The sequence below is a fragment of the Myxocyprinus asiaticus genome, chromosome 13 (assembly GCF_019703515.2).
Source record: "Myxocyprinus asiaticus isolate MX2 ecotype Aquarium Trade chromosome 13, UBuf_Myxa_2, whole genome shotgun sequence".
Taxonomy (NCBI): Eukaryota; Metazoa; Chordata; class Actinopteri; order Cypriniformes; family Catostomidae; genus Myxocyprinus; species Myxocyprinus asiaticus.
The window spans coordinates 4,687,452-4,701,526 of NC_059356.1; the positions used below are offsets into that span (position 1 = coordinate 4,687,452).

Consider the following 14,075-nt stretch of genomic DNA (forward strand, 5'->3'; position numbering starts at 1 on the left):
TCTAATTCCATATTTTGATTTATTAAGAATAAAATTATTGCCAGAAACCACCTTTTGTTGGCTTGGTTTTTGCAAAGAGCAAGGCACATAGGGAGGCGTAATCTGTATTTTGCTCGATCGCTAGCCATGATGGAGTATCAGCTTGAAATGTACCTGGAAAAGTGTCTCACCAATAGACAATGGCTCTGCAGTTTGCAGCTTAATAATAATGCTGAAAAATTAGGTAAACCTAGGCCACCTAACTGTTTGGGTTTACATGCATTAAAACCCCAAACAAATGGCAAGACATTGGAGTTAAGATTTAAATATATATATATATATACTACCGGTCAAAGGTTTTCTTCAATTTAAAGAAATGTTTTTTTCACATTTTAGAATAATAGTAAAGTCATCAAAACTATGGAATAACATAAATGGAACTGATGGGAATTATGTTGTGACTAAACAAAATCCAAAATAAATCAAAACTGTGTTATATTTTAGCATCTTCAAAGTATTTACCCTTTGCCTAGAATTTGCAGACATGTACTCTTGACATTTTCTCAACCAACTTCTTGAGGTATCACCCTGGGATGCTTTTTAAACAGTATTGAAGGAGTTCCCATCTATGTTGGGCACTTATTGGCTGCTTTTCTTTATTATTTGGTCATCAATTTCAAAAACTTTTTTTTTTAATTACAATTTTAGTTTCATAATAAATTAATATGGTGGCACAATTATATTTTTGTCTACAAAACTAATTTCAAACATTTAAGCATACGCCTTCAGATCAAAAGATTAAGATCATGAGAAATATTTCAGTCAAGTGTTTCAAAACTTTTGACCGGGTGTGTGTGTGTGTGTGTGTGTATATATATATATATATATATACACACACACACACAGTTGTGCTCAAAAGTTTGCATACCCTGGCAGAAATTGTGAAATTTTGGCATTGATTTTGAAAATATTTTTTATAATATAGTCTTTTATTTAAGGATAGTGATCATATGCAGCCATTTATCATCACATAGTTGTTTGGCTCATTTTTAAATCATAATGGTAACAGAAATCACCCAAATGGCCCTGATCAAAATTTTACATACCCTTGAATGTTTGGCCTTGTTACAGACACACAAGGTGACACACACAGGTTTAAATGGCAATTAAAGATTAATTTCCCACACCTGTGGCTTTTTAAATTGCAGTTAGTGCCTGTATATAAATAGTCAATGAGTTTGTTAGCTCTCACGTGGATGCACTGAGCAGGCTAGATACTGAGCCATGGGGAGCAGAAAAGAACTGTCAAAAGACCTGCGTAACAAGGTAATGGAACTTTATAAAGATGGAAAAGGATATAAAAAGATATCCAAATCCTTGAAAATGCCAATCAGTACTGTTCAATCACTTATTAAGAAGTGGAAAATTCAGGGATCTCTTGATACCAAGCCAAGGTCAGGTAGACCAAGAAAGATTTCAGCCAAAACTGCCAGAAGAATTGTTCGGGATACAAAGAAAACCCCACAGGTAACCTCAGGAGAAATACAGGCTGCTCTGGAAAAAGACGGTGTGGTTGTTTCAAGGAGCACAATACAACAATACTTAAACAGAAATGAGCTGCATGGTTGAGTTGCCAGAAAGAAGCCTTTACTGCGCCAATGCCACAAAAAAGCCCGGTTACAATATGCCCGACAACAACTTGACACACCTCACAGCTTCTGGCACACTGTAATTTGGAGTGACGAGACCAAAATAGCGCTTATGGTCACAACCATAAAGCTCTATGTTTGGAGAGGGGTAAACAAGGCCTATAGTGAAAAGAATACCATCCCCACTGTGAAGCGTGGTGGTGGCTCACTGATGTTTTGGGGGTGTGTGAGCTCTAAAGGCACGGGGAATCTTGTGAAAATTGATGGCAAGATGAATGCAGCATGTTATCAGAAAATACTGGCAGACAATTTGCATTGTTCTGCACAAAAGCTGCGCATGGGACGCTCTTGGACATTCCAGCACGACAATGACCCTAAGCACAAGGCCAAGTTGACCCTCCAGTGGTTACAGCAGAAAAAGGTGAAGGTTCTGGAGTGGCCATCACAGTCTCCTGACCTTAATATCATTGAGCCACTCTGGGGAGATCTCAAACGTGCGGTTCATGCAAGACGACCAAAGACTTTGCATGACCTGGAGGCATTTTGCCAAGAGGAATGGGCAGCTATACCACCTGCAAGAATTTGGGGCCTCATAGACAACTGTTACAAAAGACTGCATGCTGTCATTGATGCTAAAGGGGGCAATACACAGTATTAAGAACTAAGGGTATGCAGACTTTTGAACAGGGGTCATTTAATTATTTTCTTTGTTGCCATGTTTTGTTTTATGATTGTGCCATTCTGTTATAACCTACAGTTGAATATGAATCTCATAAGAAATAAAAGAAATGTGTTTTGCCTGCTCACTCATGTTTTCTTTTAAATGGTACATATATTACCAATTCTCCAAGGGTATGCAAACTTTTGAGCACAACTGTGTGTGTGTGTGTGTGTGTGTGTGTGTGTGTGTGTGTGTGTGTGTGTGTAATATATATAGCTCTGGAAAAAAATAAGAGATCACTGCAAAATTATCAGTTTCGCTGGAATTACTATTTATAGGTATGTATTTGAGTAAAATAATAATAAAAAATCTATAAAGTATTGACAGTATTTCTTCCAAATTAGAAATAAAAATATTGTCATTTAGAGCATTTATTTTCAGAAAATGACAAAATAACAAAAAAGATGCAGTGTTTTCAGACCTCGAATAATGCAAAGAAAACAAGTTCATATTCATTTTTAAATAGCACAATACTAATTTTTAAATTTAGGAAGAGTTCAGAAATCAGTATTTGGTGGAATAATCCTGATTTTCAATCACAGCTTTCATGCGTCTTCTTGGCATGCTCTCCACCAGTCTTTCACATTGCTGTTGGGTGACTTTATGCCACTCCTGGCGCAAAAATTCAAGCAGCTTTGATTTGCTTTGATGGCTTGTGGCCATCCATCTTCCTCTTGATCACATTCCAGAGGTTTTCAATGGGGTTCAGGTCTGGAGATTGGGCTGGCCATGACAGGGTCTTGATCCGGTGGTCCTCCATCCACACCTTGATTGACCTGGCTGTGTGGCATGGAGCATTGTCCTGCTGGAAAAACCAGTCCTCAGAGTTGGGGAATATTGTCAGAGCAGAAGGAAGCAAGTTTTCTTCCAGGATAACCTTGTTCGTGGCTTGAGTCATGCATCCTTCACAAAGACGAATCCAGCCTTGCTGAAGCACCCCCAGATCATCACCTATTTTGGCAGTGGGTGCGAGACACTGTGGCTTGTAGGCCTCTCCAGTGACCTGTACCATGAAGCCAGTTTCGTGGCTAGCCAGGTAAGTTTTAATAATAAGGTAGTGTTAATTTGCTCCGTAGCAGGTTTTGTTCTGGATTACAAATCGCTAACAGATGCTGAACCAATCAGCTGTGAGTAAAATGACGTCTCCGATGAAATCAAATCTCTCCCCCGTCTCTTAAAACACACTTTACAAATAAAATCATAGAAATCCACAAAATCGACTCTTCATGATAGATGAAAATAAAGTTTGATTTTATTTCAAATTTAATTTCTTTTCATTTACCCTCTTTAGCCATAGAAAAAATAACTTTGAAAATATAAACATAATATATTAGGCTATCTTTAAAACAGCCAGTAAGATGGATTAATATGATACCTGAAAAAAAGTTGTTTTTAAAATATTAAAAGCTCAATATTGCTATGGAAATAGGTGAATGCCACCCAAACCCCTTCTTTCTTTCATGGACTTGAGATGAACATGCAGTAAATGACATAGAACATCATACCGCATATTTTAACTAATTTTGTTCAAAAATCAAGAATCTGAAGGAAACAGTCTAAATTAATTTATAATATTTTTAAGTAAATCCCATTTATGTTCACATTCCAGACTTTTATTATTAATTTCTCCATTTGGTATATTTCCGAAATAATTTCTTCCATCTTTGAAATTGTGGGCCAATTGTTTTGTAATCTGTTTCAAAGCTGCTATTCTGATTAAACTAAATATATTTTGTTCAGTTTTATTTCTTAAGGACAATGGTATTTTACCCAAAATAAGGTTTTCTGGATGTATTGCTATTGTGCAGTTAAATATTAAATTAATCTGTCTAAACACTTCATTGTAATTTAGAGCACTCATATAGAATTTGACTGTTATGAGCCTTTTTTTTCTCCACAATTTCTCCAACAATCCCCTTTAACCATGCTATTGTATTTACTTTGAATAACAGGTGTTATAAAGAATCTCATTTGTATCTTCCAAGCATATTCCCTCCAAACACTGGTTTGAATAGAATGGAATGTGTTACATGATAATTCTTCCCAGTCTTACTGACTAATGTTTCATTCATCCTCCTACCTACATATCCCTCTTTCAAGTGCACTCCTTAAAATTCCTAACATTTTTATTGGATTAGTTGTATTGTATGTATCAATTGTATAATTTATTAATGGATGCATTTCCTTTATTTTACTTCTGTTAATACATATCTTCTTACCTGTAAATAATAAAATAAAAAATTAAAAAAATGAATTTGGAAGCTCATACATTTTTTTAGGTTTGAAAAGGTATCCATTATCACTGAACAGTTGCTGATATCTTTTCAGACCTCTATCTGCCCAAAACGTAAATGTATTATCTAATCTGTTTGGCATGAAATCAGGATCTTCAGCAATTTCTTGTAAATTAATAAATCTTAATTTTACTATTTTTCTTCTTTTTCTTTTCTAACCAAATTCAAAAAGTACTATTCATATAAATATTATCTGTTAATTTAAATATGTTGCTTTGTTTGGTAAGAAAAGGGATATACTAATAAGTTCCTCCATTTCACTTTAGATTCTTTGTTCAGCCAAATCAATATAGGTTGAATTTGGGCAGCTTTAAAATAATTTATCACATTTGGGAATTCTAGTCCTCCAAGCCTTGTTCACAACATAAGAATTTAAGACTAATTCTAGGTTTCCTATTTTCCATATATATTTAGAAAAGTAGTTTATTCCATTGTCTAAAAACACTTTTTGATATACTAACTGGTAGATTTTTGAAAAGGAAAATAAACGTATATATATATATTCATCTTTATAGTATCTATGCGTTTTGTAATCAATAGTAGCCTATATTTATTTGTAATAGTTTTGAAGGCTCCTGCCCCTAGGAGCCTGTTTCGAACTGTCCTCGCTATGCACTTCACCCCTGCTGCCGTTTGCCATTCTTTTTGTAGGTCACTTGATGTCATCCTACAGTTGTTGAGTGATATTCGAATGAGTTGGTGGTCATCCCGGTCAGTGGAGAGTTGTTTTCACCCTCTGCTGGTCTGTAGCTTTGTGTCCCCAATGTCTGCTGCTTGACCTAGTTCTTATGTCTTTGAAATTTTAAGGATGGAAGCAACCTGATGCTAACTGTATCCTTCTGCCAGTGAAGCCAGAATTGAACCCTTCTTTTCCTCACTCAAAACTTTTCTTTTCAACTCTTTTGGCATGGTCAATAGTTATTTTTTGATTCCAATTACATTTGAGGTACTACTAGCACTGTTTTTGCCATCCAGCTGATCCTATTGCAAGTGGATAGTGATGACCACAGCAGTGTTTTTTATACTTTTCCTTGTTAGATAAGATTTGGTTCAAGTGATCACCTAATCAGCACCTTAAGTAGAATGAGGTGTGTTTGTGTTGGAATTCAACAGACACTGGAATGGAATGACAATATTTTTATTTGGAATTTGGAAGAAGCGTTGTCAGTAGTTTATAGAATAAAACAAAAATGTTCATTTTACTCAAACACATACCTATAAATAGTAAAGCCAGAGAAACTGAACATTTGGAGTGATCTCTTAATTTTTTCCAGAGCTGTATATATACAGTTGAAGTCAGATGTTTACATACACTTAGGTTGAAGTCATTAAAACTCATTTTTTTAACCACTCAACAGATTTAATATTAGCAAATTTTAGCAAAAAACAGATTGTTTCACTTTTAATTGACTATCACAATTCCAGTGGGTCAGAAGTTTACATACACAAAGTTAACTGTGCCTTTAAGCAGCTTGGGAAAATTCCAGAAAATGATGTCAAGCCTTTAGACAATTAGCCAATTAGCTTCTGATTGGAGATGTACCTGTGGATGTATTTTAAGGCCTACCTTCAAACTCAGTGCCTCTTTGCTTGACATCATGGGAAAATCAAAAGAAATCAGCCAAGACCTCAGAAAAAAATTTGTGGACCTTCACTAGTCTGGTTCATCCTCGGGAGCAATTTCCAAACGCCTGAAAGTACCACGTTCATCTGTACAAACAATAGTACGCAACGTATTTTGGTGCAAAAAGTGCAAATCAATCCCAGAACAACAGCAAAGGACCTTGTGAAGATGCTGGAGGAAACAGGTAGACAAGTATCTATATCCACAGTAAAACGTGTCCTATATCGACATAACCTGAAAGGCTGCTCAGCAAGGAAGAAGCCACTGCCCCAATGTCCTCTGGTCTGATAAAACAAAATGGGCATAATGACCATCGTTATGTTTGGAGGAAAAAGGGTGAGGCTTGCAAGCCGAGGAACACCATCCCAACCGTGAAGCATGGGGACGGCAGCATCATGTTGTGGGGGTGTTTTGCTGCATGAGGGACTGGTGCACTTCACAAAATAGATGGCATCAAGAGGAAGGAAAATTATGTGGATTTATTGAAGCATCATCTCAAGACATCAGCCAGGAAGTTAAAGCTCAGTTGCAAATGGGTCTTCCAAATGGACAATTACCCCAAGCATACCTCCAAAGTTGTGGCAAAATGGCTTAAGGACAACAAAGTCAAGGTATTGGAGTGGCCATCACAAAGCCCTGACCTCAATCTGATAGAACATTTGTGGGCAGAACTGAAAAAGCATATGTGAGCAAGGAGGCCTACAAACCTGACTCAGTTACGCCAGTTCTGTCTGGAGGAATGGGCCAAAATTCCAGCAACTTATTGTGAGAAGCTTGTGAAAAGATACCCAAAACATTTGACCCAAGTTAAACAATTTAAAGGCAATGCTACCAAATACTAACAAATTGTATGTAAACTTCTGACCCACTGGGAATTTGATGAAATAAATAAAAGCTGAAATTAATCATTCTCTCTACTATTATTCTGACATTTCACATTCTCCTTTTTTGATCCTAACTGACCCAAAACGGGGAATGTTTTCTACAATTAAATGTCAGGAATTGTGAAAAACTGAGTTTAAATGTTTTTGGCTAAGGTGTATGTAAACTTCTGACTTCAACTGTATGTATGTTACTTGGGGGCAATCATTTTTGCTCATTTCTTCATGAAACATATACAGAATATGGAAAATAGCATATCGTTACTCGCAGCAAAGGATCGCAATTAAAACAAGCCCAAACACAACACATCACGGTGCATAGATATTGAAATATTCCTCACAGAGCTACATGAGAGGGCTGAAGACACTAGTTTGTAAGTTAAACTAATGTGCTTGTATTTTATGAGTTGAGACTTTTCTAACAAAATAATTAATGACTATTCGATCTGTATGATGTTATTACCTATTCTCATTATGATTGTGATCCGATTTCATAAGTTATTCAACGGAACTGAACTGTCACAGATGAGCGCTGTAACAAGCATATGCGAATGATGCATGCGCACATACATAACACACACAAACCACCGCTGCACTCGCAGTCTGGCTGCTATCTTAAATATTACACCATGTATACATAGATAAGTGTTTGTATTGTGTAATCTGTTTAATGTTTTGTTACAAGCTGTCAGTTAATCATCTCAAGTGACACAGACGCCATGACGAGGTCCAAAACTAAGAAAGCAGACAAGCTAGTGGAGGAAACAGGTGAACAGCAGGCCTGTCTGTCTGATGTGGACCTGGTTGACACGCATGCTACCAACTCCAGTGTTAATCTGTCGGATGTCATGGGGGCTATTCAAACAGTGAATGGCTCAATAGACTCTATATCTCAAGCAATGACAACACTCTCGGAAACAACATCACGAGTCACCAAACTCGATAAAGCAAGCACAGACCACGAGGGTGGCATTTTTCAACTCAAGTCTATCTGTCAAGACTTCCTCACAACAAACAAGGCCCTGTCTTCCAATCTAGATGACCTCGAGGAGAGCTCTTGACACCAGAACATTAAGATCATTGGCCTACCTGAGAGAGTAGAGTATGGTTACTGGACAGGGCTGATCGAAAAGTTCGGCAGCTGTTAGACAAGGTTTTACATATGTATAAATAAGTGTATATTCTGTGGTGTTTCACACAGACATAAACTATCCATATCATATGATAGATCTCATTCTGAACAACTTTGCTTCAAGTACCATAGGTGTCAATCAAATCATTTGTTAAATACGAGATTATTTTAAAAACCTACTTTTGCAAACTTGTTCTAAGGTTTTCCCTCTACCTCATCAAAACCAGTGCAGTAAAGTGCTTTGTGCTACCTATATTAATAATTATTATGGTTGATTATGGTAAATTACATTAAAACTATGGCTTCCGCCAAAAACATGGTTACTACAATATTACTGTAGTAGAAAAGGAGCGATCCAATCTACACATGACCAATGCCAAGCTGCGTTAGAAAGCCATCAACCCTCTCATCCCCAACAAGGAAGGGAACATGTGTGACACGTCGACAAACCCGGATCAAACGCTTCTCTCAACTTCATGACCCTTCACTATGACCAAATAATTTTCCTGCAAGGAAATCTACCTTCATATTCATTTGTATTTATCATTATAAGTAGTATTAAAGGAAATAGTGGAGTGGAGACAAAAGGCAGATTTGAACCTGGGTCGCCCGCACGAAAAAGCATATTCGCACCGGAGGTGCGCCCCAATGCACTGCAGTTTGTCTTATGCAATTTTGCTTATCAAGTAATTTTTAACAATCATTTTAAGGATGTTTTTATAGATCCTCAAAAGTTAGATTTTTTTTATTTTTTTTATTTATTTTTTCTGGAAGCAAAATGGTCATCAAGAAAAAGTAGCCAATTTTTGTGGCGTAAAACACTATCTGACAACGTTGGATTTGACCTTTTAAAGAATAATAAAATAAATGTGCAAGGTGTAAACATATTTTGTTTTATATTCAACTTGCTGAATGGTAATGGCATTTTTCATAATGTTTTTCCTTAGACAATGAACGGTGTTATGATTGCGTTTCGGGTGGGGATTACCGGTAAATGGGTCAGACAGCACATTTGTTTTACCAGGTCATTCCAAGTCAGTCAGAATCAAGTGTGCATCACAGATTTATTTTTATTCTAATGCTGTCTTTTACCTCAGAACATGAGTTTTGTAAGAGAACACGATTCCAAGCGGATGGCCTTTGGGAATCCTAAATATCACAAGCCAAAAAATACTTGATGTCATCAAAAGCCGTCTGATGCCACGGGAATGTCTTCCAAAAGCAGTGCATATTTCCTTTTTTTACAGCTTATATTTTAATGCCTTTTCAATTACTTACATAAATTAATATAGTTTAATATCCTCTGGATAACTATTACTCCTGAATCAAGTGTTCAACTACGTACTTTTTTACTCTAAATGTGGTATTAAATGAAAAGTGGCATGTATAATCAGTCTTGTTCAGTTCATTACTTGTCCAAAATTAGTTTTTCTATAAATCCCTATGTGTGCGTGGGAAATTGTGTACATACATTTCAATGCCCATTTTGTGAGATGAATGATATGTTCTAAATTAGTTCATCATTATTTAGGTGAACTACATTATAATAAGGTGTGGCTCATTATAAGGAAAAGAAAAACACTGCTTTTGAGCAACAAAAGAAAAATTTTCATATGGCAAATCAAACAATGCGAAAAGCACTTTTCACACTTACCAAAACACTGTCTATTTCTGTATTGTTCATGAGGTTTTTTCTTTTTACTTTTTTTTTTTTTTTAATTTATTTTGTTATACAGCGTTTCAAATGACTATGGAATATTTTATTTATTTATAAAACGCTGTTTGGATGTAAACACATTACTATCATGGCGTAAATCTCAGCTGTTTGGCTTACCATAGAAGGGCTCTGAATCAAGCGTTCTGATGCGGTAGGCAAGAATATGATTGGCCGCTGTTGCAATCAGTCATGTTATCTACCATGTTAGGATTGCAGTAGTCAAGCAAACATTATGCCTTTTGGTTCTTTTAGCCTTGATATCTAAGCAGCAACAATGTGAGATGTTAAATGTTTAACATATCAGAGTTGCAATTGCAATGTCAAAATTGAGTGCTTTATTGTTATTATTAGTACAATAAAAAATATATATATAGTTTTTGGGTTTTTTTTGGCCAAATTGCGCAGCCCTGGTTTGTTGGAATTAACATGAACAAGACACTATGAAACTTTAGTATATAAAATATATAAAATATAAACTTGATAGTAGTAGATTTCTTTCTTTACATTGAGGGTCACTTTTATTGATTTTCATTGATATTTTCTTTTTAGACTTGATGGAAATGAAAGAGGAAAATCAAGAACCGATTGAAGTGAAAATGGAAAGTCAAGAACTGAATGAAGTGAAGGAGGAACATCAGTATCCTAATTTCATAACTGGAGAAAAATCTTTCAGTTGTTCACAGACTGAGAAGAATTCCTCACAAAACAAAATTCAAGAACTGCTAGAAGTTAAAAGAGAAAGTCAAGAACTGAATGAAGTGAAGGAGGAACATCAGTATCAGTATTCTAATTTCATAACTGGAGAAAAATCTTTCAGTTGTTCACAGACTGAGACAAATTCCTCACAAAACAAAACTCAAGAACTGAAAGAAGTTAAAAGGGAGAATCAAGAACTGAATGAAGTAAAGGAGGAACATCAGTATCAGAATCTTAATTTCATAACTGGAGAAAAATCTTTCAGTTGTTCACAGACTGAGACAAATTCCTCACAAAACAAAACTCAAGAACTGAAAGAAGTTAAAAGGGAAAATCAAGAACTGAATGAAGTGAAGGAGGAACATCAGTATCAGAATCCTGATCATTTCATAACTGGAGAAAAATCTTTCGGTTGTTCACAGACTGAGAAGAATTCCTCACAAAACAAAACTCAAGCCAAAAATTCCTTCACATGCTCTCAGTGTGGAAAGAGTTTCAAGCGTAAAGGAAACCTTTTAATTCACATACATCTTCACAATAGAGAGAGTTCTTTCACATGCCATCAGTGTGGAAAGAGTTTCACACAAAAAGTAAATCTTCAGAGACACACAATAATTCACACTGGAGAGAAACCATTCACGTGCCCTCAGTGTGGAAACAGTTTCACACAGAAAGAAAGTCTTCAGAGACACACGAGAATTCACACTGGAGAGAAACCTTTCACATGCCTTCAGTGTGGTAATAGTTTCATTTCTAAAGGACATCTTAATGATCACATGAGAATTCACACTGGAGAGAAGCCTTTTACATGCCATCAGTGTGGTAATAGTTTCTCGTATAAAGGACACCTTAATGTGCACATGAGAATTCACACTGGAGAGAAGCCTTACACATGCCATCAGTGTGGAAAGAGATTCATTAATAAAGGATACCTTGATGTGCACAAGAGAACTCACACCGGAGAGAAACCTTTCACATGTCCTCAGTGTGGAAGGTGTTTCACACGGAAAGCAACTCTTAAAAAGCACATGAATATTCACACTGGAGAGAAACCTTTCACATGCCATCACTGTGGAAAGAGTTTCAGGTGGTCAAGAAGCCTTAAAAGACATGGGAGTGTGCATACTGGAGAGAAGCCATAACTACCCTTCATGTGGGAAAAGTAATAGAAAAGGGCATTGCCCAGAGTTGTTGTAGTGAGCAAACTGCAGGTAATTGTGTCATTAGTATGAAATTCAGAAAAAGTCAAAGATAGAATTTCCCCCAAAAGAGCAATTAGATCTAAAATAGTCTTTAGCTACACTGTATTACCTGTAGTGATGAACCAGCTGTCATTCTATGTAAGGGGTAGTAGGAAGTAGCGCTAGACGATATGATTTATATATATATATATATATATATATATATATATATATATATATATATATATATATTATACAGTTGTGCTCAAAAGTTTGCATACCCTGGCAGAAATTGTGAAATTTTGGCATTGATTTTGAAAATATGACTGATCATGACTGATATGACTTTTATTTAAGGATAGTGATCATATGAAGCCATTTATTATTGCATAGTTGTTTGGCTCCTTTTTAAATCATAATGATAACAGAAATCACCCAAATGGCCCTGATCAAAAGTTTACATACCCTTGAATATTTGGCCTTGTTATAGACAAACAAGGTGACACACACAGGTTTAAATGGCAATTAAAGGTTAATTTCCCACACCTGTGACTTTTTAAATTGCAATTAGTGTCTGTGTATAAATAGTCAAGGAGTTTGTTAGCTCTCATGCGGATGCACTGAGCAGGCTAGATACTGAGCCATGGGGAGCAGAAAAGAACTGTCAAAAGATCTGTGTAACAAGGTAATGGAACTTTATAAAGATGGAAAAGGATATAAAAAGATATCCAAAGCCATGAAAATGCCAGTCAGTACTGTTCAATCACTTATTAAGAAGTGGAAAATTCTGGGATCTCTTGATACCAAGTCAAGGTCAGGTAGACCAAGAAAGATTTCAGCCAAAACTGCCAGAAGAATTGTTCAGGATACAAAGAAAACCCACAGGTAACTTCAGGAGAAATACAGGCTGCTCTGGAAAAAGACGATGTGGTTGTTTCAAGGAGCACAATACGACAATACTTGAACAAAAATGAGCTGCATGGTCGAGTTGCCAGAAAGAAGCCTTTACTGCACCAATGCCACAAAAAAGCCCGGTTACAATATGCCCGACAACACCTTGACACACCTCACAGCTTCTGGCACACTGTAATTTGGAGTGACGAGACCAAAATAGAGCTTTATGGTCACAACCATAAGCGGTATGTTTGGAGAGGGGTCAACAAGTATTGTGCCCCTTGAAACAACCACACCATCTTTTTCCAGAGCAGCCTGTATTTCACCTGAGGTTACCTGTGGGGTTTTTTTTGTATCCCGAACAATCCTTCTGGCAGTTGTGTCTGAAATCTTTCTTGGTCTACCTTACCATGGCTTGGTATCAAGAAATCCCCGAATTTTCCACTTCTTAATAAGTGATTGAACAGTACTGACTGGCATTTTCAAGGCTTTGGATATCTTTTTATATCCTTTTCCATCTTTATAAAGTTCCATTACCTTGTTACGCAGATCTTTTGACAGTTCTTTTCTGCTCCTCGTGGCTCAGTATCTAGCCTGCTCAGTGCATCCACGTGAGAGCTAACAATCTCATTGACTTTTTATACACAGACACTAATTACAACTTAAAAAGCCACAGGTGTGGGAAATTAACCTTTAATTGCCATTTAAACCTGTGTGTGTCACCTTGTGTGTCTGTAACAAGGCCAAACATTCAAGGGTATGTAAAATTTTGATCAGGGCCATTTGGGTGATTTCTGTTATCATTATGATTTAAAAAGGAGCCAAACAACTATGTGATAATAAATGGCTTCATATGATTACTATCCTTAAATAAAAGACATGATCAGTCATATTTTCAAAATCAATGCCAAAATTTCACAATTTCTGCCAGGGTATGCAAACTTTTGAGCACAACTGTGTGTGTGTATATATATATATATATATATATATATATATATATATATATATATATATATATATATATATACAAGCCATTATTTGGATCTGTGCTTGGGGTCATTATTCAGGGGTTTTCCTGGGTCAAAAATGGTCTTCTGTGGTGGCTTACGTACACGGTCATCCACAAGTGCGAAGTTGGATGATCACATAATTGCAATTAATATTGAACGTAATTAAGAAGTTACATTTCATGTCATCTAGAACCTTTTGAAATCTACAGTTTTTGTGTAATTGATGTTGGTGCATGATACAGTGTTCTCTCTTTTCCTTGCCAGTGCTATTCAGAATGTCAGAAATGTCTAGCAGTT

The 14,075-nt window shown here is 36.2% G+C and overlaps 1 protein-coding gene across 1 annotated transcript in view; it reads left to right on the forward strand.

Moving 5' to 3' along the window:
• LOC127450349 (gastrula zinc finger protein XlCGF57.1-like) overlaps positions 1–12,082 on the forward strand; it is a 29,329-nt gene extending 17,247 nt beyond the window's left edge. The window contains exon 2 of the mRNA XM_051714402.1: positions 10,547–12,082. Coding sequence (XP_051570362.1) covers positions 10,547–11,835 — 1,289 coding nt within the window. The 3' untranslated portion in view covers positions 11,836–12,082. The remainder of the gene's footprint in view (positions 1–10,546) is intronic.
• Positions 12,083–14,075: the final 1,993 nt, after the last annotated feature.